This window comes from Dendropsophus ebraccatus, chromosome 12, assembly GCF_027789765.1.
Source record: "Dendropsophus ebraccatus isolate aDenEbr1 chromosome 12, aDenEbr1.pat, whole genome shotgun sequence".
NCBI lineage: Eukaryota > Metazoa > Chordata > Amphibia > Anura > Hylidae > Dendropsophus > Dendropsophus ebraccatus.
In genome coordinates, this window is record NC_091465.1 from 79490458 (window position 1) to 79505222 (window position 14765).

The 14765-nt window shown below is 41.1% G+C and overlaps 1 protein-coding gene and 1 long non-coding RNA gene across 2 annotated transcripts in view; one reads left to right on the top strand and one right to left on the bottom strand.

The window, feature by feature from the left end:
- The first annotated feature begins 741 nt into the window (after positions 1-741).
- On the top strand, positions 742-2041 carry LOC138768808 (free fatty acid receptor 2-like). Its single transcript, XM_069946762.1, has one exon. It carries the CDS (start codon positions 1055-1057, stop codon positions 2039-2041), a length of 987 nt encoding a protein of 328 aa, XP_069802863.1. The 5' UTR covers positions 742-1054.
- A 5079-nt stretch (positions 2042-7120) lies between these two features.
- LOC138769491 (uncharacterized) overlaps positions 7121-14765 on the bottom strand; it is a 36111-nt gene continuing 28466 nt past the window's right edge. The window contains exon 3 of the long non-coding RNA XR_011359261.1: positions 7121-8027. This is a non-coding gene — a long non-coding RNA (uncharacterized lncRNA). The remainder of the gene's footprint in view (positions 8028-14765) is intronic.

Consider the following 14765-nt stretch of genomic DNA (forward strand, 5'->3'; position numbering starts at 1 on the left):
CCCGCTGCGAGTATGTGCTATCATAGGGGTGAATGATACTGGATCCGCAGCTGATCTCGATGCGAATCGGCAGAAGTGAGATCCGCTGCGGATCCGGTAGGTGTGAAGGCACCCTAATAATAGGAAAACCCCCATGAAGACAACCAATGGACCTCTTCATAACAATACTGAATTCCTATACTTCCCAAACTTTCATAAAGCCATTTCAGGACACACATCTCGTGCATTCATTGTATATGACTTTCAGTGATGTCTTTTCTTATCTTGAGGTCCTACGTGTTCACTTAGCTTGGATTTGTTGTGTTGAGTATGTGGAGCCTTTGATGTAATGACTATAAGTGATGTTCTCCTAGCAACAGTCCCTAAGTGTCACCAATACAGGTCATATACCTGAGCTTTAGTACCAGCTAACGCTCTCTCTCGGCTCTGCCTCAATGATTTTTTTCACTCCTTTCAGACTGCATAAAACCCTTGAAGCCTTATCATTTCATTGGCAGCACATCAATACTTGATTTAAAGTCACGTTATAGAATTTATGGCTTTATGGGCTGTTAGTGAAGGTAGGCTTGTTACCGGAGCTCGCTGTACAAAATGTTAGTGGAGATCAGCAATCTTTCTGGACCATTTCCCATCCATTTACAGAACAAAAATAAGAGATTGATTGGCCGGGATCCATGTGGTTAATACTTCATTCGAAGCTGCCTCCGATTTACTGGATCTGCTCTGCCGGGAACAAGTCAGTCATCTTCAGGATCCCTCTGGAGCAGGAGTCAGTGTTTGTCATCTCTATCCAACTATTAGGATTAATGTGGAACATCTTCTTGTTTTTGTGTTTTTATCTTTCTCTTTTTGGTTACACAAGATCATTTGTTGGTCCGAATAACCAAGATGTCTTCAGGTTCTGACCAGTTGAGCCAAGAGTCAAAGTTGTCTTCATAATGGTCAAGATTATTCACTGAGCTTAAAACTGTTGCCCATCTCTGAGCATTTATATATTGTCCTCCTCACTCAAGAGCAGCAAAGATGTCTTCATCCGACTATTTCCTGACAACCAATGGATTCTTCTAAAATGTATCTGGATACCCTGTCCCTGGTGATTTATGTCATGACCATGTTTCTAGGACTGCCATCCAACCTCCTGGTGTTTTACATTTTTTTCAAGAAGGCTCGATGTAGATTGACACCAAACCTCATCTACATGATTAACTTGTGTGTCTCCGACCTTGTGTTTATCGTGTTCCTACCAATAAAAATAACAGAGACTTTTCTTCATAGCTGGACCCTTCCCGAAATCCTATGTCCTCTGTTTAACTTTGTGCATTTCAGCACTATCTACGCAAGCGTTTGCTTCCTCACTGCCGTGAGTGTTGGACGATACTTGAGCGTTGCTTTTCCTATCAAGTACAAAATTTACAAGAAACCCAGGTATTCATTCCTCATTTGTATATGTCTCTGGGCCATTGTCTTTGCTCATGTGTCTTTTGTCTTTTTCTTGGAGACGTCTCAAAAAGGTTACGTTGAGATGTTCCTCTACCGAACTGATGATGACAAGGTGGTCTGCTATGAAAACTTTACGGAAAAACAATTGGCTTTGATTGTACCGGCAAGACTGGAGCTTTCCATCGTCTTATTCTTCTTTCCCTTGGCTATCACAATCTTTTGCTATACCCGATGTATCCAGATCCTAATGAGGTGTTGCATGCATGCGAAGCATAAGAAGAGAGCCATACGAGTGGCCGTGACCACCTTAACCGTTTTCATTGTTTGTTTTGCGCCTTACAATATTTCTCACATTGTTGGGTTCGTGGAAAAAAAAAGTGTATCATGGCGGAAGGCCGCTCTCCTGACGGGCACCTGTAATGCCTTTCTGGATCCTCTTGTCTTCTACTTCTTATCTAGTTCTGTGGATCGGGGCTTTTACCAAGCCTGGAAGTCATTGCAGCAGAAATACAGCATATCCAGGAGGAAGCTCTCCTCTGTGTTCATGAAGGAACATCCAGACCAAGTGGAGACTATAAAGACAATATCAGCAGCTGTATAACTACAAGGGATGATGAAAGACAAGTTCACGTATCACAACCAATACTCCAAGAGGCCATCTCTTCCTCATCAGTGTGAAACTGGATGGAATCATTCATAAAATGACATACTATGTACACTTTTTTTGCTTGAGGGGCCAGGTAAAGAGACTTAGGGGTGAGCTCTGGTCACTAGATGTATCACAAACATTAGGTTTACGAGAAAAACCTTTCAGTAAGTCCAGGAAGTACATGCAACCACAAACAGAACATTGAAGAAAAAGTCTAATCAAAAAAATACATTAAGAATAAAATATTTAATGTATAATCTAACAATTGTACATAACAGATTATAATAGTTCAGATTTGAAAGCAGAAATGCAACTGAAATTTTACTGTAATTAAGGAGAGAAAGTTTTTTTTTATGATCGCTTTAATTGAACTTTTTTGTCAAAGAAGAGGATGGAAACTTAGCACTGTCTGCGAGGAACAGAGAGGAACAAAGCAGCAAACTGACAAGTAGCAATAGGAATCACTTGTCATCTGTACAGTGATAATTAGGTAGGGGATGGGGAGAGGTTTTGTTGTTGTTTGTTTTGTTCATTTTTTTTAGGAAAAACACAACTGCAATTTTTGATGCGGCTTTTTGAGCCAAAGCCAGAAGTCTAAGGGGGATATTTACTAACAAATCTAAAAACACGATTTGATCAAAGATGTTTTGGCATAATTTCCAGTCTAATGTGTTTAGTCAAATGTATGTAAATTGTCTAATAGCATAGTAAATGTGTCTTAAAAATAATGGTCTTTTAATTAGTCTAATAAATTCACCTGGTTCGGAGCAGACGTAGCGATGCGCCAATATACGCAACTTTTTAAAAAAATTTCACAGTTAATAAATTTAGCTAAAAAAAGAATTCTGGCGCACTTTTGATCTAATTAACAACAAAAAAATCTAATTCAAAAAGTCGCATCTAATTTGGATAGTCTTGTCTAAAAAAGCTTCCTAAATTCATATTAGATTTATTTTGAGCGCAAACTAGATATATTAGACTAAAAACAGGCGCAATTAGTTTGATAAATGTCCCCCTAAGTCTTTCCTTTATATTTCCCATGTAGAATCTTATCTTGGCTTTGGCTGAAAAAGGTGAGTGAAGAATTGTCACAAAAACAAGAGAAGAGATTTATCATTAGCACTCCCCATTTTTTGCACAAAACTGCACCTTTTCCCTGATGTAACCCTAATCACCTGATGGGCGGGGGGCACAGTAAGGCAGGAGGAGGCATGGCCTCCGCTCGCACCTGATTTGTCAGGATTTACGCCTACAAGCGTGTAAGAGAAGGTGTAGAAGCTGCTTGGCAGGTGCAGGTCCACTGGATTTATTTAAAGGGAATGTGACACCTAAATTTGCTTTTACTGATTAGAGTCAGATACTAAAAGTTTTTTTTTTATTCTAATCTGTTTCTATTTTCTGGCGGTGATTTTTTTTTATTTCACTTTTTGTACATTGTTCTGGGGGCAGCAATATTGCCTTGGATGTTCTTAAAGAGACTCTTGTCAGTAGGTTTATGGTGTCCTATCTTAGTGTAGCATAAACTAGTGACAGAGAAGCTGAACAGTATGATGAGTCACTTACATTGTTCTGTCCAGCTGAGTTGGAGATCTCCTCCTGAATAACATGGACAATAAGTAGTCCTCTCCATTATGTGAATAAGCCCAGTAGTCCTAGATATTCATGAGAAGCAGAAAACTCGCCCACCAGCTACTGATGGACAGTAATCTATCCATGCTGTGTATAAGGAGTCAACTGTCAATCATCAGCTGGAGGGCGGGGGGAGAGGTGTGGCAAGAATCCTATTCACCTGCATATTAGGAGAACGGCTGAACAGAATGAAAAAAATCTGTTCAGCATTTCTGTCACTAGTTTGTGCTGCCCTCATTTAAGGTGGAATAAACCTAGTGACAGATTCTCTTAAACAGCATTTAGTGACATGCTTTACAGTATGACTCATGGACATAGATCACAATACACAGACCTTGAGATGAATGTGCAACATGATTGAGCGTGCTCTGCGACCTTTGAAGAGGTCATTCCATAAGGAGCTGATATGGTCTACTTTATCTACTGGTGTCACATGATGCTGCAATGCTGTACAGATCACTTTACAGCAGCCTACTCTTATCACCACAGACACAACAGGAAGCCTCAGTTTTGTTTTAGCCCCAGTGGTGAGAATGAAAACTGCAAGATCTCAGGGTTATTTTATTATATAGAGAAAAATGAAAAATTAGGAAAAATGTCACCAAAAATCCTTAAAAAATTTTCAACATACAATCATTATTTAAAAAATGAGTAATTTTCTGATGACACATTCCCTTTATGACTATCAAAAATAGTGACATCACCCATAAACTTAAAAAAAGAAAAACCAAACGGTAAAAATAACGGTAATTTCTTATTATGTGGCAGCTGAACCACAATATAGGGTTTGTTTGTTTACTTGTTTTACTTGTTTTACACACTTTGGCCCTGATGTAATATTTTTGCACATTTTGGAGCAATCGCTTATTTGTGCAATTTTTTCCTTTGCATTATACAAAGATTAAAAACATCATGATAAATTTTCCCCTTACTTGATTTGTGCCAAATTTATTAAGACTTTTTAGACAGCGTCTAAAAAAGGTGTGGCTTTTGGGGAAAAGGGAGTGACCTAAGGAAAAGGGGTGTGGCTTTAAGACTAAACTCAAGAACAAGAGGACCCGGTGAGAGGTTTGTTGGGGGGAAAATCTGAAGTAACATGAGAAAATATTACTTTACTGAAAGAGTAGTAGATGCTTGGAACAAACTTCCAGCAGATGTGGTAAGTAAATCTACAATAACAGAATGTAAACCTGCCTAGTATATACATATATCTATCCTAAGATTATAAGAAGGGAAATACTAAAAGAGCGACTAGATGGACCCAGTGGTCAGACTTAGGCTGAGCTCAGGTCACTGGATGTATCAGAAACAATTTGCAATTTTTCTGTGTTTTGTACAAAGATTAAGAACATCATGAATAAATTCTCCCCTTGCTTACATGATTTGGGCTACATTTAGTAAGGCCTTTTAGAAAGTATTTGAAAAAAGTTTGGCTTTGGGGGGAAAGGGAGTGACTTAAAGGGAACCAACGGGGCTGATTGGTTCCCTTTAAGCAAAAGCGGCGTGGCTTAAGATGTGTCACAGTACACAAAACAAAATTGGCAAATTAGGTGAAAAAGGATGTCACAGTTTAAAGGGATTGTTCAACAACAAAAAATTCTTTTAAACCAACTGGTGCCAGAAAGTGGCAGAGATTTGTAATTTACTTCTATTAAAAATCTCCAGCCTTCCAGTACTTATCAGCTGCTGTATGGGTTTTTTTGGGCCACATGAGGCAAATAATGACCGTTATTTTAAAAACAGCTAAAAAATGTTGCAGGAACATAGCCAGTAATTGGTGTAAATTTAAATTAGACGTTATAAGGCTATGTTCACACACCATGAAAAGGATGCCTGTTTTTATTGGATGAACATCATTTAATGGACGATACCGGCAGTAATTTTAAAACAACAGCTGTTATTTACATAATTAAATGACGGACTTCCAATAAAAACGGCCATCATTTCGACGGTGTGCGCCACAAACCTTTTTTCTGTAAAAGAAAAACATAAAACCCAAATAGCTTGTAAAGGAGTCATCATTTTTTGGGCATCTACAGAGGATAAATCTCCCCCAGTTTTACCATCAAACTGAAAAATTGAAAATTGTGTAAAAAAAAAAAAAACTTGAACGGCCAATCTGGTTAAGGGATCCAAAGGGGGACAAAGTAATTGAATAAAAATCTACTGGAACAAAAGAGAAAATAGGAGAGGGCACTCACCATAAATCGTGTTCTTCTTTATTTCGATGTGCAATAAAAAACACAGGACACACAACAGCTGGTTCGTGCGCATGCGTGCTTCTTCAGACCCTCAGTCTGAAGAAGCACACATGTGCACGAACCAGCTGTTAACCTGATCACGTTCTAGTGCTGGCGTCCGTTTAATTCAGCACAATATGTCCTGTGTTTTTTATTGCACACCGAAATAAAGATTTATGGTGAGTGCCCTCTCCTATTTTCTCTTTTGTTCCAGCAATTTATATACACTCGCTTTTCTTGGGAAAGTGAGCACCAACCAGTAATTTTTGCAAAACCTGTGCACCCACACTTGCAGCAAAAGCCTTTAACCCTACATTGCCTATGTCTCTCTTAGGTAGTGCCGGAGCCTGTTTCTAAGCTATTGTGAATAAAAATCTATTCATCCCCTATATCTGAGCATTTACTATTAACAACTCTTTGTGAATCGGCATTTTGCAGTTGAATGCATCTAAGGCCGAGTTCACACTGCGTTTTTGCAATCTGTTTTTTTAATCCGTTTTATGCAAAAAATGGATGAAAAACATGCATTTGTGTGCACCCATTACGATCCGTTTTCCAATGACTTCCATTTAAAAAAAAAAAAAAAGATCAAAACATTTTTTTTTTTTTTTGCATACACAAAAACATGGTTGACCATGCTAAAAAAAAGGATGCCTTTTGATCCGTTTTTGATCCTTTTTATTATAATTGGAGTCAATGGAAAAAGGGATCAAAACAGATGCACACAAAGGCATGTTTTTCATCCATTTTTTGCATAAAAAGAGATGAAACAAGTGGATTGCAAAAACACAGTGTGAACGCAGCCTTAGCAGCAGCAAAAGAACTTACTGCAACGTCTCCACAGTGCAATGCAAGCGAAACGCGAGTACATTGTGTGCTTTAACCCTATAATAGAATCTCTAATACGCGGCAACAAGCCAGACAATTGTTTTAGCAGGACAGGAGGGTTTCAGCCTCCGGATGTGAATACAGATATTTCACTCCTATAACAATCAGGAGAGAACTTGGAAATGGTGAAAAACTAAAAAAAAATAGAAAGATCCACAAAATCCCTGTAATGTAATACTGTATGTGTACTATCCAGATAAGCAGTGATAATACAGGCCGGACCTTATCTGGAGTTTGTACTCAGTATTATTGAGGAGATTTCCTGGGATCAGTGTAATATTAGATATACAGATTGATGTTTTATTGCCTTGTGGCAGCAGCAATATCTCTCGACAGGTGAATAAGGGTGTCAAACGCTCACTTAAAGGGGTAGTTAACAAAAAAATTAAAAAAAATCTTTCAAATCAAGTGATGTCATTTACTTCTATTAAAAAAAAATCTCCAGTCCTCCAGTACTTATCAGCTGCTGTGTGTCCTGCAGGAAGTGGTGTATTCTTTTCAGCCTGACACAGTGCTCTCTGCTGCCACCTCTGTCAATGTCAGGAACTGTCCAGAGCAGCAGCAAATCCCTATAAAAAAAACCTCTCTTGCCCTTCAAATTGGAAACAGCTACAACATCACGACTCGGCTGAATGATTGCCCGCTCAACCAGTTAGTGACTGCAATGGTGTCCCGCCCCAGTCACTGATTGGACAATCAATCAACCAGGAAGAGCTGCAGTATACAAGTATACTTTCTTTTATTATGTTACTGCACACCCAGCCTTCCTGAATTTTGTTTATTTCATGGGACTCCTCCTTTATTTCCAGTTTATAAAAATGTATTAAAATGACACACATAGCAAAATAATGTAACATATAACAAAGTATATTCAATTTCAACCTTCAGCCAGCAGGTGGCGCCAGAGTGGTTGTACTTTGGCACCTTAAAGGGGACACTCTGGCAAAAATCGTTTTCTTTCAAATCAACTGGTTTCAGAAAGTTATATAGATTTGTTTAATTTACTTCTATTTAAAAATCCCAAGTTTTCCAGTACTTATCAGCTGGTGTATGTCCTGCAGGAAGTGGCATATTCTTTCCAGTCTGACATGGTGCTCTCTGCTGCCTCCTCTGTAAATGTCAGGAACTGACCGGAGCAGGAATAAATCCCCATTCTCACCAGCCTTGATTGATAGATCTTTCTACGGGTATAAGGGCAAATTGTTTAATCATAGAGTATGCAGGAACCATCAAGGATTGCCCTGATAATTCCAATTTCAGGCAGCATAAAAGTGAGGACAGAATCCCTTTAAGTACTTAATTTAACTTTACAGATAAAATGCTCCCTACCGGCCTTGGAGAGAAAGAACTTACGGCACTGCATTTAGATACTGACTGCAATGAACGCTCCTGAGCTCCCCCTAGTGGTGACTGCAGAAAACCAGAATTTCGTTTTTTTGCTCTGTGACTATGTAAAGGATTTGAGTATCAGAAAACCAACCTCCAATAGCCATAAAGTTATAGGATGAAAAAATCTAAAGATACTAAACATTACGATTAATTTAATTTAAATTAAAGAACAGGAGTCACTCTTACTCCCCATGGTTCTGTAGTATATGGTTACTATTGAATGATGTCATATGATGATGATGGGGACTGTCCTCTGTGGACCTATGTCACTCTCCCTGTCCATCTGTATCCATCCTATGGATGAGGGGCCCAGCGTGTGTTTAATGGGCTGCACCTAACTTGTTATGCTCGGGCAATGGAACACCCATTACTCACAATAAGAGTCGCTGGACTGACAATGAGATGTATATAGAGGGCAAAGTCCCTTTATGACCTCCCCAGAGCAAACACAGAGTCACTCCTGGGATCTTCCTCGCCTTGATGTGACCTGGAGCATCCGTCTCATGTACACGTGAAAGTACATATCTGGGAATAAAGATCGCAATCATTTAACTTAGTGGCGATCATTTTCATTCTCCAATATCCAGCTTGTATAGGGGGAGGAATAAGCAAGTATCTGTTGCAGGAAAATATCCTTCTTATGACTCATTGGCCGTTCAATGGACGGTGTTGTGTATATGAGCTTTCAAACTGTATATAATATTATATGATGCTGCAGGTACTATGTTAACTATGTACAACGGTACCCAGCAGCAATGCCATATACAGTGGTACCTGGGTTTAAGGGTAACTTGGATTAAGAGCGTTTTGGTTTAAGAGCTCACAGTTTTTTTAAATTGTGACTTGGTGTAAGAGCATTGCTTTGGTGTAAGAGCTCCCTGTACTGGGTGGGAGGGGGAGCGGGGGAGGGGCATGGTCTGCATAGCGGGGTCTATAGCCCTGTACTCTGACCCAGGAAGTCTCCCTCACCTTCCAAATCATAGCAGATCCACTTCAGGCTGGGGCTTACATCAGGGGACAGGACTGTGGAGGTAATCTCATAGCTGTAACCCCTCTCTCCCTGGACAGAGAGTGCTGTATGTATGTGGCCACATCTGCCCTGCTCATTCCTTCATGCTCCCTGCAGTCTCTGTCAGCCCTTGTGTTTCCTATCCTCTCCATTACTGTTCTAATGTGCCTGCACTTACACTCAGCTATACACATTGCTACTATAATGTACCTGCACCTACACTCAGCCATTCACACTGCTGTATATAAAGTTTATGTCACTATCCTCCTGCACAGCTCTGTGATTTTCACTTCCTGATTGGTCCAGGCTGAACACACACACCCCTTCCCCATTGCTGTCATGTGACCACACAGACCTCTGACAGCAGCCCTGCTTCTCTATTCTAGCCTGTTGTACTACACTACTGCATTATGGGGATCTGCAGCTCCATCCTGTATTTATAAACTGCTGCTGTGTTATCAGGGTTATACAGTTACTATACATTATACACCACATGCTGACTGCTATACTGTACAGTAACTTATAATATCACATATTCTGCTGTTTCTGAATGTTTGTTTTATTTGTTTTACATGTTTTTCAGAATTAAAAAAAAAAATATTTTGGGGTGTGGAACCAATTGTCTGCATTTCAATGATTTCTTATGGGAAAATTTGTTTTGATTTAAGAGTGGATTTGGATTAAAAGCTCCATCCCGGAACGAATTATGCTCGTAATCCAAGGCACCACTGTATATGATATTGTACGATGTGACGCCACAGGTCTTGTAGTAGGTTCTCTTTATACAATGGGCTGGCTACAAGACCATGTTAGGTTGAGGTGGCTGGCGTAAGGTCTGTAGGTCACCACCAAGGAGGATCCCCCCCACACACACAGGGCACTCCCTAATGTGGGTGTCATTGTAGACCCTGTGGTGCCCTGGTGTTATGGGGCAGATTGAGAAATTTCACAAAGAGTTAAAGATAAAAGAATGTGACAGCAGATGAGCGAAGAAGGAGAAGAAGGAGAAGACCTAGGCCTGGCCTGATGCCCAATGAGTGCTAGTAGGCAATGAGGCTCTTGTGATGTTTATCCTCTCCGGCTGTGGTCTCCAACTCTATCAGGTCTTAGTTACTTACTGGAACTCTTACAAGGAAATGTATCTCTCCAGCCTGAAGAACAATGGGTCTTAGAAGACAATAAAGATGTTGGACCCAGTAGAAAGTGGAAAGGTTGGTTTTGTGGGGTCCTTATGATTTTGGTCAAAAACAACCAATATTCCTCATCTGTTTTTAAGAGGTGGGCCTCCATGGGAGATAGAGGGACCCATAATGTGAAGTAACCTACTGAGCACACAGCTAGGAGGAAGCTACTATTTGGGTGGTCTTTTTGAGGTCTTTTAAAGTGTGTTCACACGTTCAGTATTTTTTTTTACTGAACACAAACCCAGGGATAGATCCTAAATAGAGAACAAATACACAGGAAAGACTGAGACTTTTCCTCTGTTCCAATCTATTCCTAGCTTTGTATTCAGTAATTGCAATTAGAAACCTGAACATGAGAATAAGGAGGTAACCAATGGAACTCCACCCAAAACTGTCCAGGACAGAGCAATCAAGATTACCTGATCCAGAGCAACGGATCAGGCACTGAGACACTTGCACAGTAACTGCCCCCAGTGAGACTAATAAACAGGACAGTAGAGGACAATACATGTAGAATAGGTTAGACTACAGTGAAACCTTGGATTATGAGCATAACTTGTCCTGGGAATCTTCTTATAATCCAAATCACTTTTATATCAAAGAAAATTTTCCCATAAGAAAAAAATTGAAGCACCGACGATTCGTTCCACAACCCAAAAATAAGGTAGGTATGGGGTTCTTTATCAATAAAGAACACTGTATCAGTAAGGAAGGGGTTAATCAGGTAACTCTCTCTTTACACACAACTCCTGAAGTTATTGCTGCCTATGTTATAGCTGCCTATGTTATAGCTGCCTGTTATTGCTGCCTATGTTATTTCTGCCCATGTTATAGCTGCCCATGTTATAGCTGCCTATGTTATTGTTGCCTATATTACTGCCGCCTGTGTTATTGCTGCCTATGTTATAGCCGCCCATGTTATTGCTGCTTATGTTATAGCTGCCTATGTTATTGCCGCCCATGTTATAGCCACCTATGTTATTGCAGCCCATGTTATAGATGCCTGTTATTGCCGCCTATGTTATAGCCGCCTATGTAATTGCCAACTATGTTATAGCTGCCTATCTTATTGCCGCCCATGTTATAGCTGCCTATTTTTTTGCTGCCTGTTATTTCCACCTATGCTATAGCCGCTTATATTATTTCCACCTATGTTATAGCCACCTATGTTATTGCTGCTTATGTTATAGCTGCCTATGTTGTTGCCGCCCATGTTATAGCCACCTATGTTATTGCTACCCATGTTTTAGCTGCTTGTTATTGTCGCCTATGTTATAGCTGCCTATGTTATTATTGCCGCCTGTTATGGTAGAATAAGATGCTCTTCGACATCGAGGACATTGATTTTCTACCACCTGATGTTTCGATAAGAGACGATACAAGAATTACATGTATAAGAAAAGGTAAACCTGAGAGCAGAATGGGGCTGTAGTTATAGGACAGCGCTTTGGTGTTTTCCTTTATCCGGAATTATAGTGAAGTTTTGCCGGGTTTAACATGCGATGCGACCACTATATTATCTTACTGCGACACTAACAACAACAACAACAGCAAAAACTTAAATGCGCATAAAAAAATCATCAGCCCCATAAAGTCAGTGTTTGTAAAACTGAATCTCGCTGCTTTTCCAGATGCAAATCTCTTGGGCGACTGTATACAGGTCCTATATCAGGCTCTAGTATGTAAGGTCTATATGTATACTAATTCCTTGGGTTACTGTATACAGGTCCTATATCGGGCTCTAGTATGTAAGGTCTATATGTATACAGATATACAGATCCTATATCAGGCTCTAGTATGTAAGGTCTATATGTATACTAATTCCTTGGGCGACTGTATACAGGTCCTATATCGGGCTCTAGTATGTAAGGTCTATATGTATACTAATTCCTTGGGCGACTGTATACAGGTCCTATATCAGGCTCTAGTATGTAAGGTCTATATGTATACTAATTCCTTGGGCGACTGTATACAGGTCCTATATCAGGCTCTAGTATGTAAGGTCTATATGTATACAGATATACAGATCCTATATCAGGCTCTAGTATGTAAGGTCTATATGTATACTAATTCCTTAGGTTACTGTATACAGATCCTATATCAGGCTCTTGTATGTAAGGTCTATATGTATACTAATTCCTTAGGTTACTGTATACAGATCCTATATCAGGCTCTTGTATGTAAGGTCTATATGTATACTAATTCCTTAGGTTACTGTATACAGATCCTATATCAGGCTCTAGTATGTAAGGTCTATATGTATACTAATTCCTTAGGTTACTGTATACAGATCCTATATCGGGCTCTAGTATGTAAGGTCTATATGTATACAGATATACAGGTCCTATATCAGGCTCTAGTATGTAAGGTCTATATGTATACAGATATACAGATCCTATATCGGGCTCTAGTATGCATACCTCCCAACTTTTGCAAAGAGCAAAGAGGGACATGTGCGCCGCGGTCCCAATAGCCACGCCCCCATAGCGACCCTCCATAGCCACACCCCCATAGCAACCCTCCATAGCCACGCCCCTATATCAACCCTCCATAGCCCCTCCCCTACAGTCACCACATGCTGCTGACTGAATAGTGCCCTATACAGTATCCAATCCCGCCAAAAATGCCCTATATGGTATCCAATCCCCCATTATAGTGCCCCACATAGTATTCAATCCCCCCAATAGTGCCACACATAGTATCCAATGCCCCCATATAGTGCCCCACATAGTATCCAATCCCCCACATAGTGCCCCACATAGTATCCAATCCCCCACATAGTGCCCCACATAGTATCCAATCCCCCACATAGTATCCAATGCCCCCATATAGTGACCAACATAGTATCCAATCCTCACATAGTGCCCCACATAGAATCCAATCCCCCACATAGTGCCCCACATAGTATCCAATCCCCCACATAGTGCCCCACATAGAATCCAATCCCCCATATAGTGCCCCACATAGTATCCAATCCCCCATATAGTGCCCCACATAGTATCCAATGCCCCATATAGTGCCCCACATAGTATCCAATGCCCCATATAGAGCCCCACATAGTAGCCAATGCCCCATATAGAGCCCCACATAGTAGCCAATGCCCCCATATAGTGCCCCATATAGTAGCCAATCCCCCATATAGTGCCCCACATAGTATCCAATGCCCCATATAGTGACCCACATAGTAGCTAATGCCCCCATATAGTGCCCCACATAGTAGCAATGCCCCATATAGTGCCCCACATAGTATCCAATGCCCCATATAGTGCCCCACATAGTAGCCATGCCCCCATATATGCCCCACATAGTAGCCAATCCCCCATATAGTGCCCCACATAGTAGCCAATCCCCCATATAGTGCCCCACATAGTATCCAATGCCCCATATAGTGCCCCACATAGTAGCCATGCCCCCATATATGCCCCACATAGTAGCCAATCCCCCATATAGTGCCCCACATAGTATCCAATGCCCCATATAGTGCCCCACATAGTAGCCATGCCCCCATATATGCCCCACATAGTAGCAATGCCCCATATAGTGCCCCACATAGTATCCAATGCCCCATATAGTGCCCCACATAGTAGCCATGCCCCCATATATGCCCCACATAGTAGCTAATGCCCCCATATAGTGCCCCACATAGTAGCAATGCCCCATATAGTGCCCCACATAGTATCCAATGCCCCATATAGTGCCCCACATAGTAGCCATGCCCCCATATATGCCCCACATAGTAGCCAATCCCCCATATAGTGCCCCACATAGTAGCCAATCCCCCATATATGCCCCACATAGTAGCCAATCCCCATATAGTGCCCCACATAGTAGCCAATGCCCCCATATATGCCCCACATAGTATCCAATGCCCCCATATATGCCCCACATAGTAGCCAATCCCCCATATATGCCCCACATAGTAGCCAATCCCCCATATAGTGCCCCACATAGTAGCCAATCCCCCATATAGTGCCCACATAGTAGCCAATCCCCCATATAGTGCCCCACATAGTAGCCAATCCCCCATATAGTGCCCACATAGTAGCCAATCCCCCATATATGCCCCACATAGTAGCCAATCCCCCATATATGCCCCACATAGTAAACAATGCCGCCATATATGCCCCACATAGTAGCCAATCCCCCAAATATGCCCCACATAGTAGCCAATGCCCCCCATATATGCCCCACATAGTAGCCAATCCCCCATATATGCCCCACATAGTAGCCAATCCCCCATATATGCCCCACATAGTAGCCAATCCCCCATATAGTGCCCCACATAGTAGCCATGCCCCCATATATGCCCCACATAGTAGCCAATCCCCCATATAGTG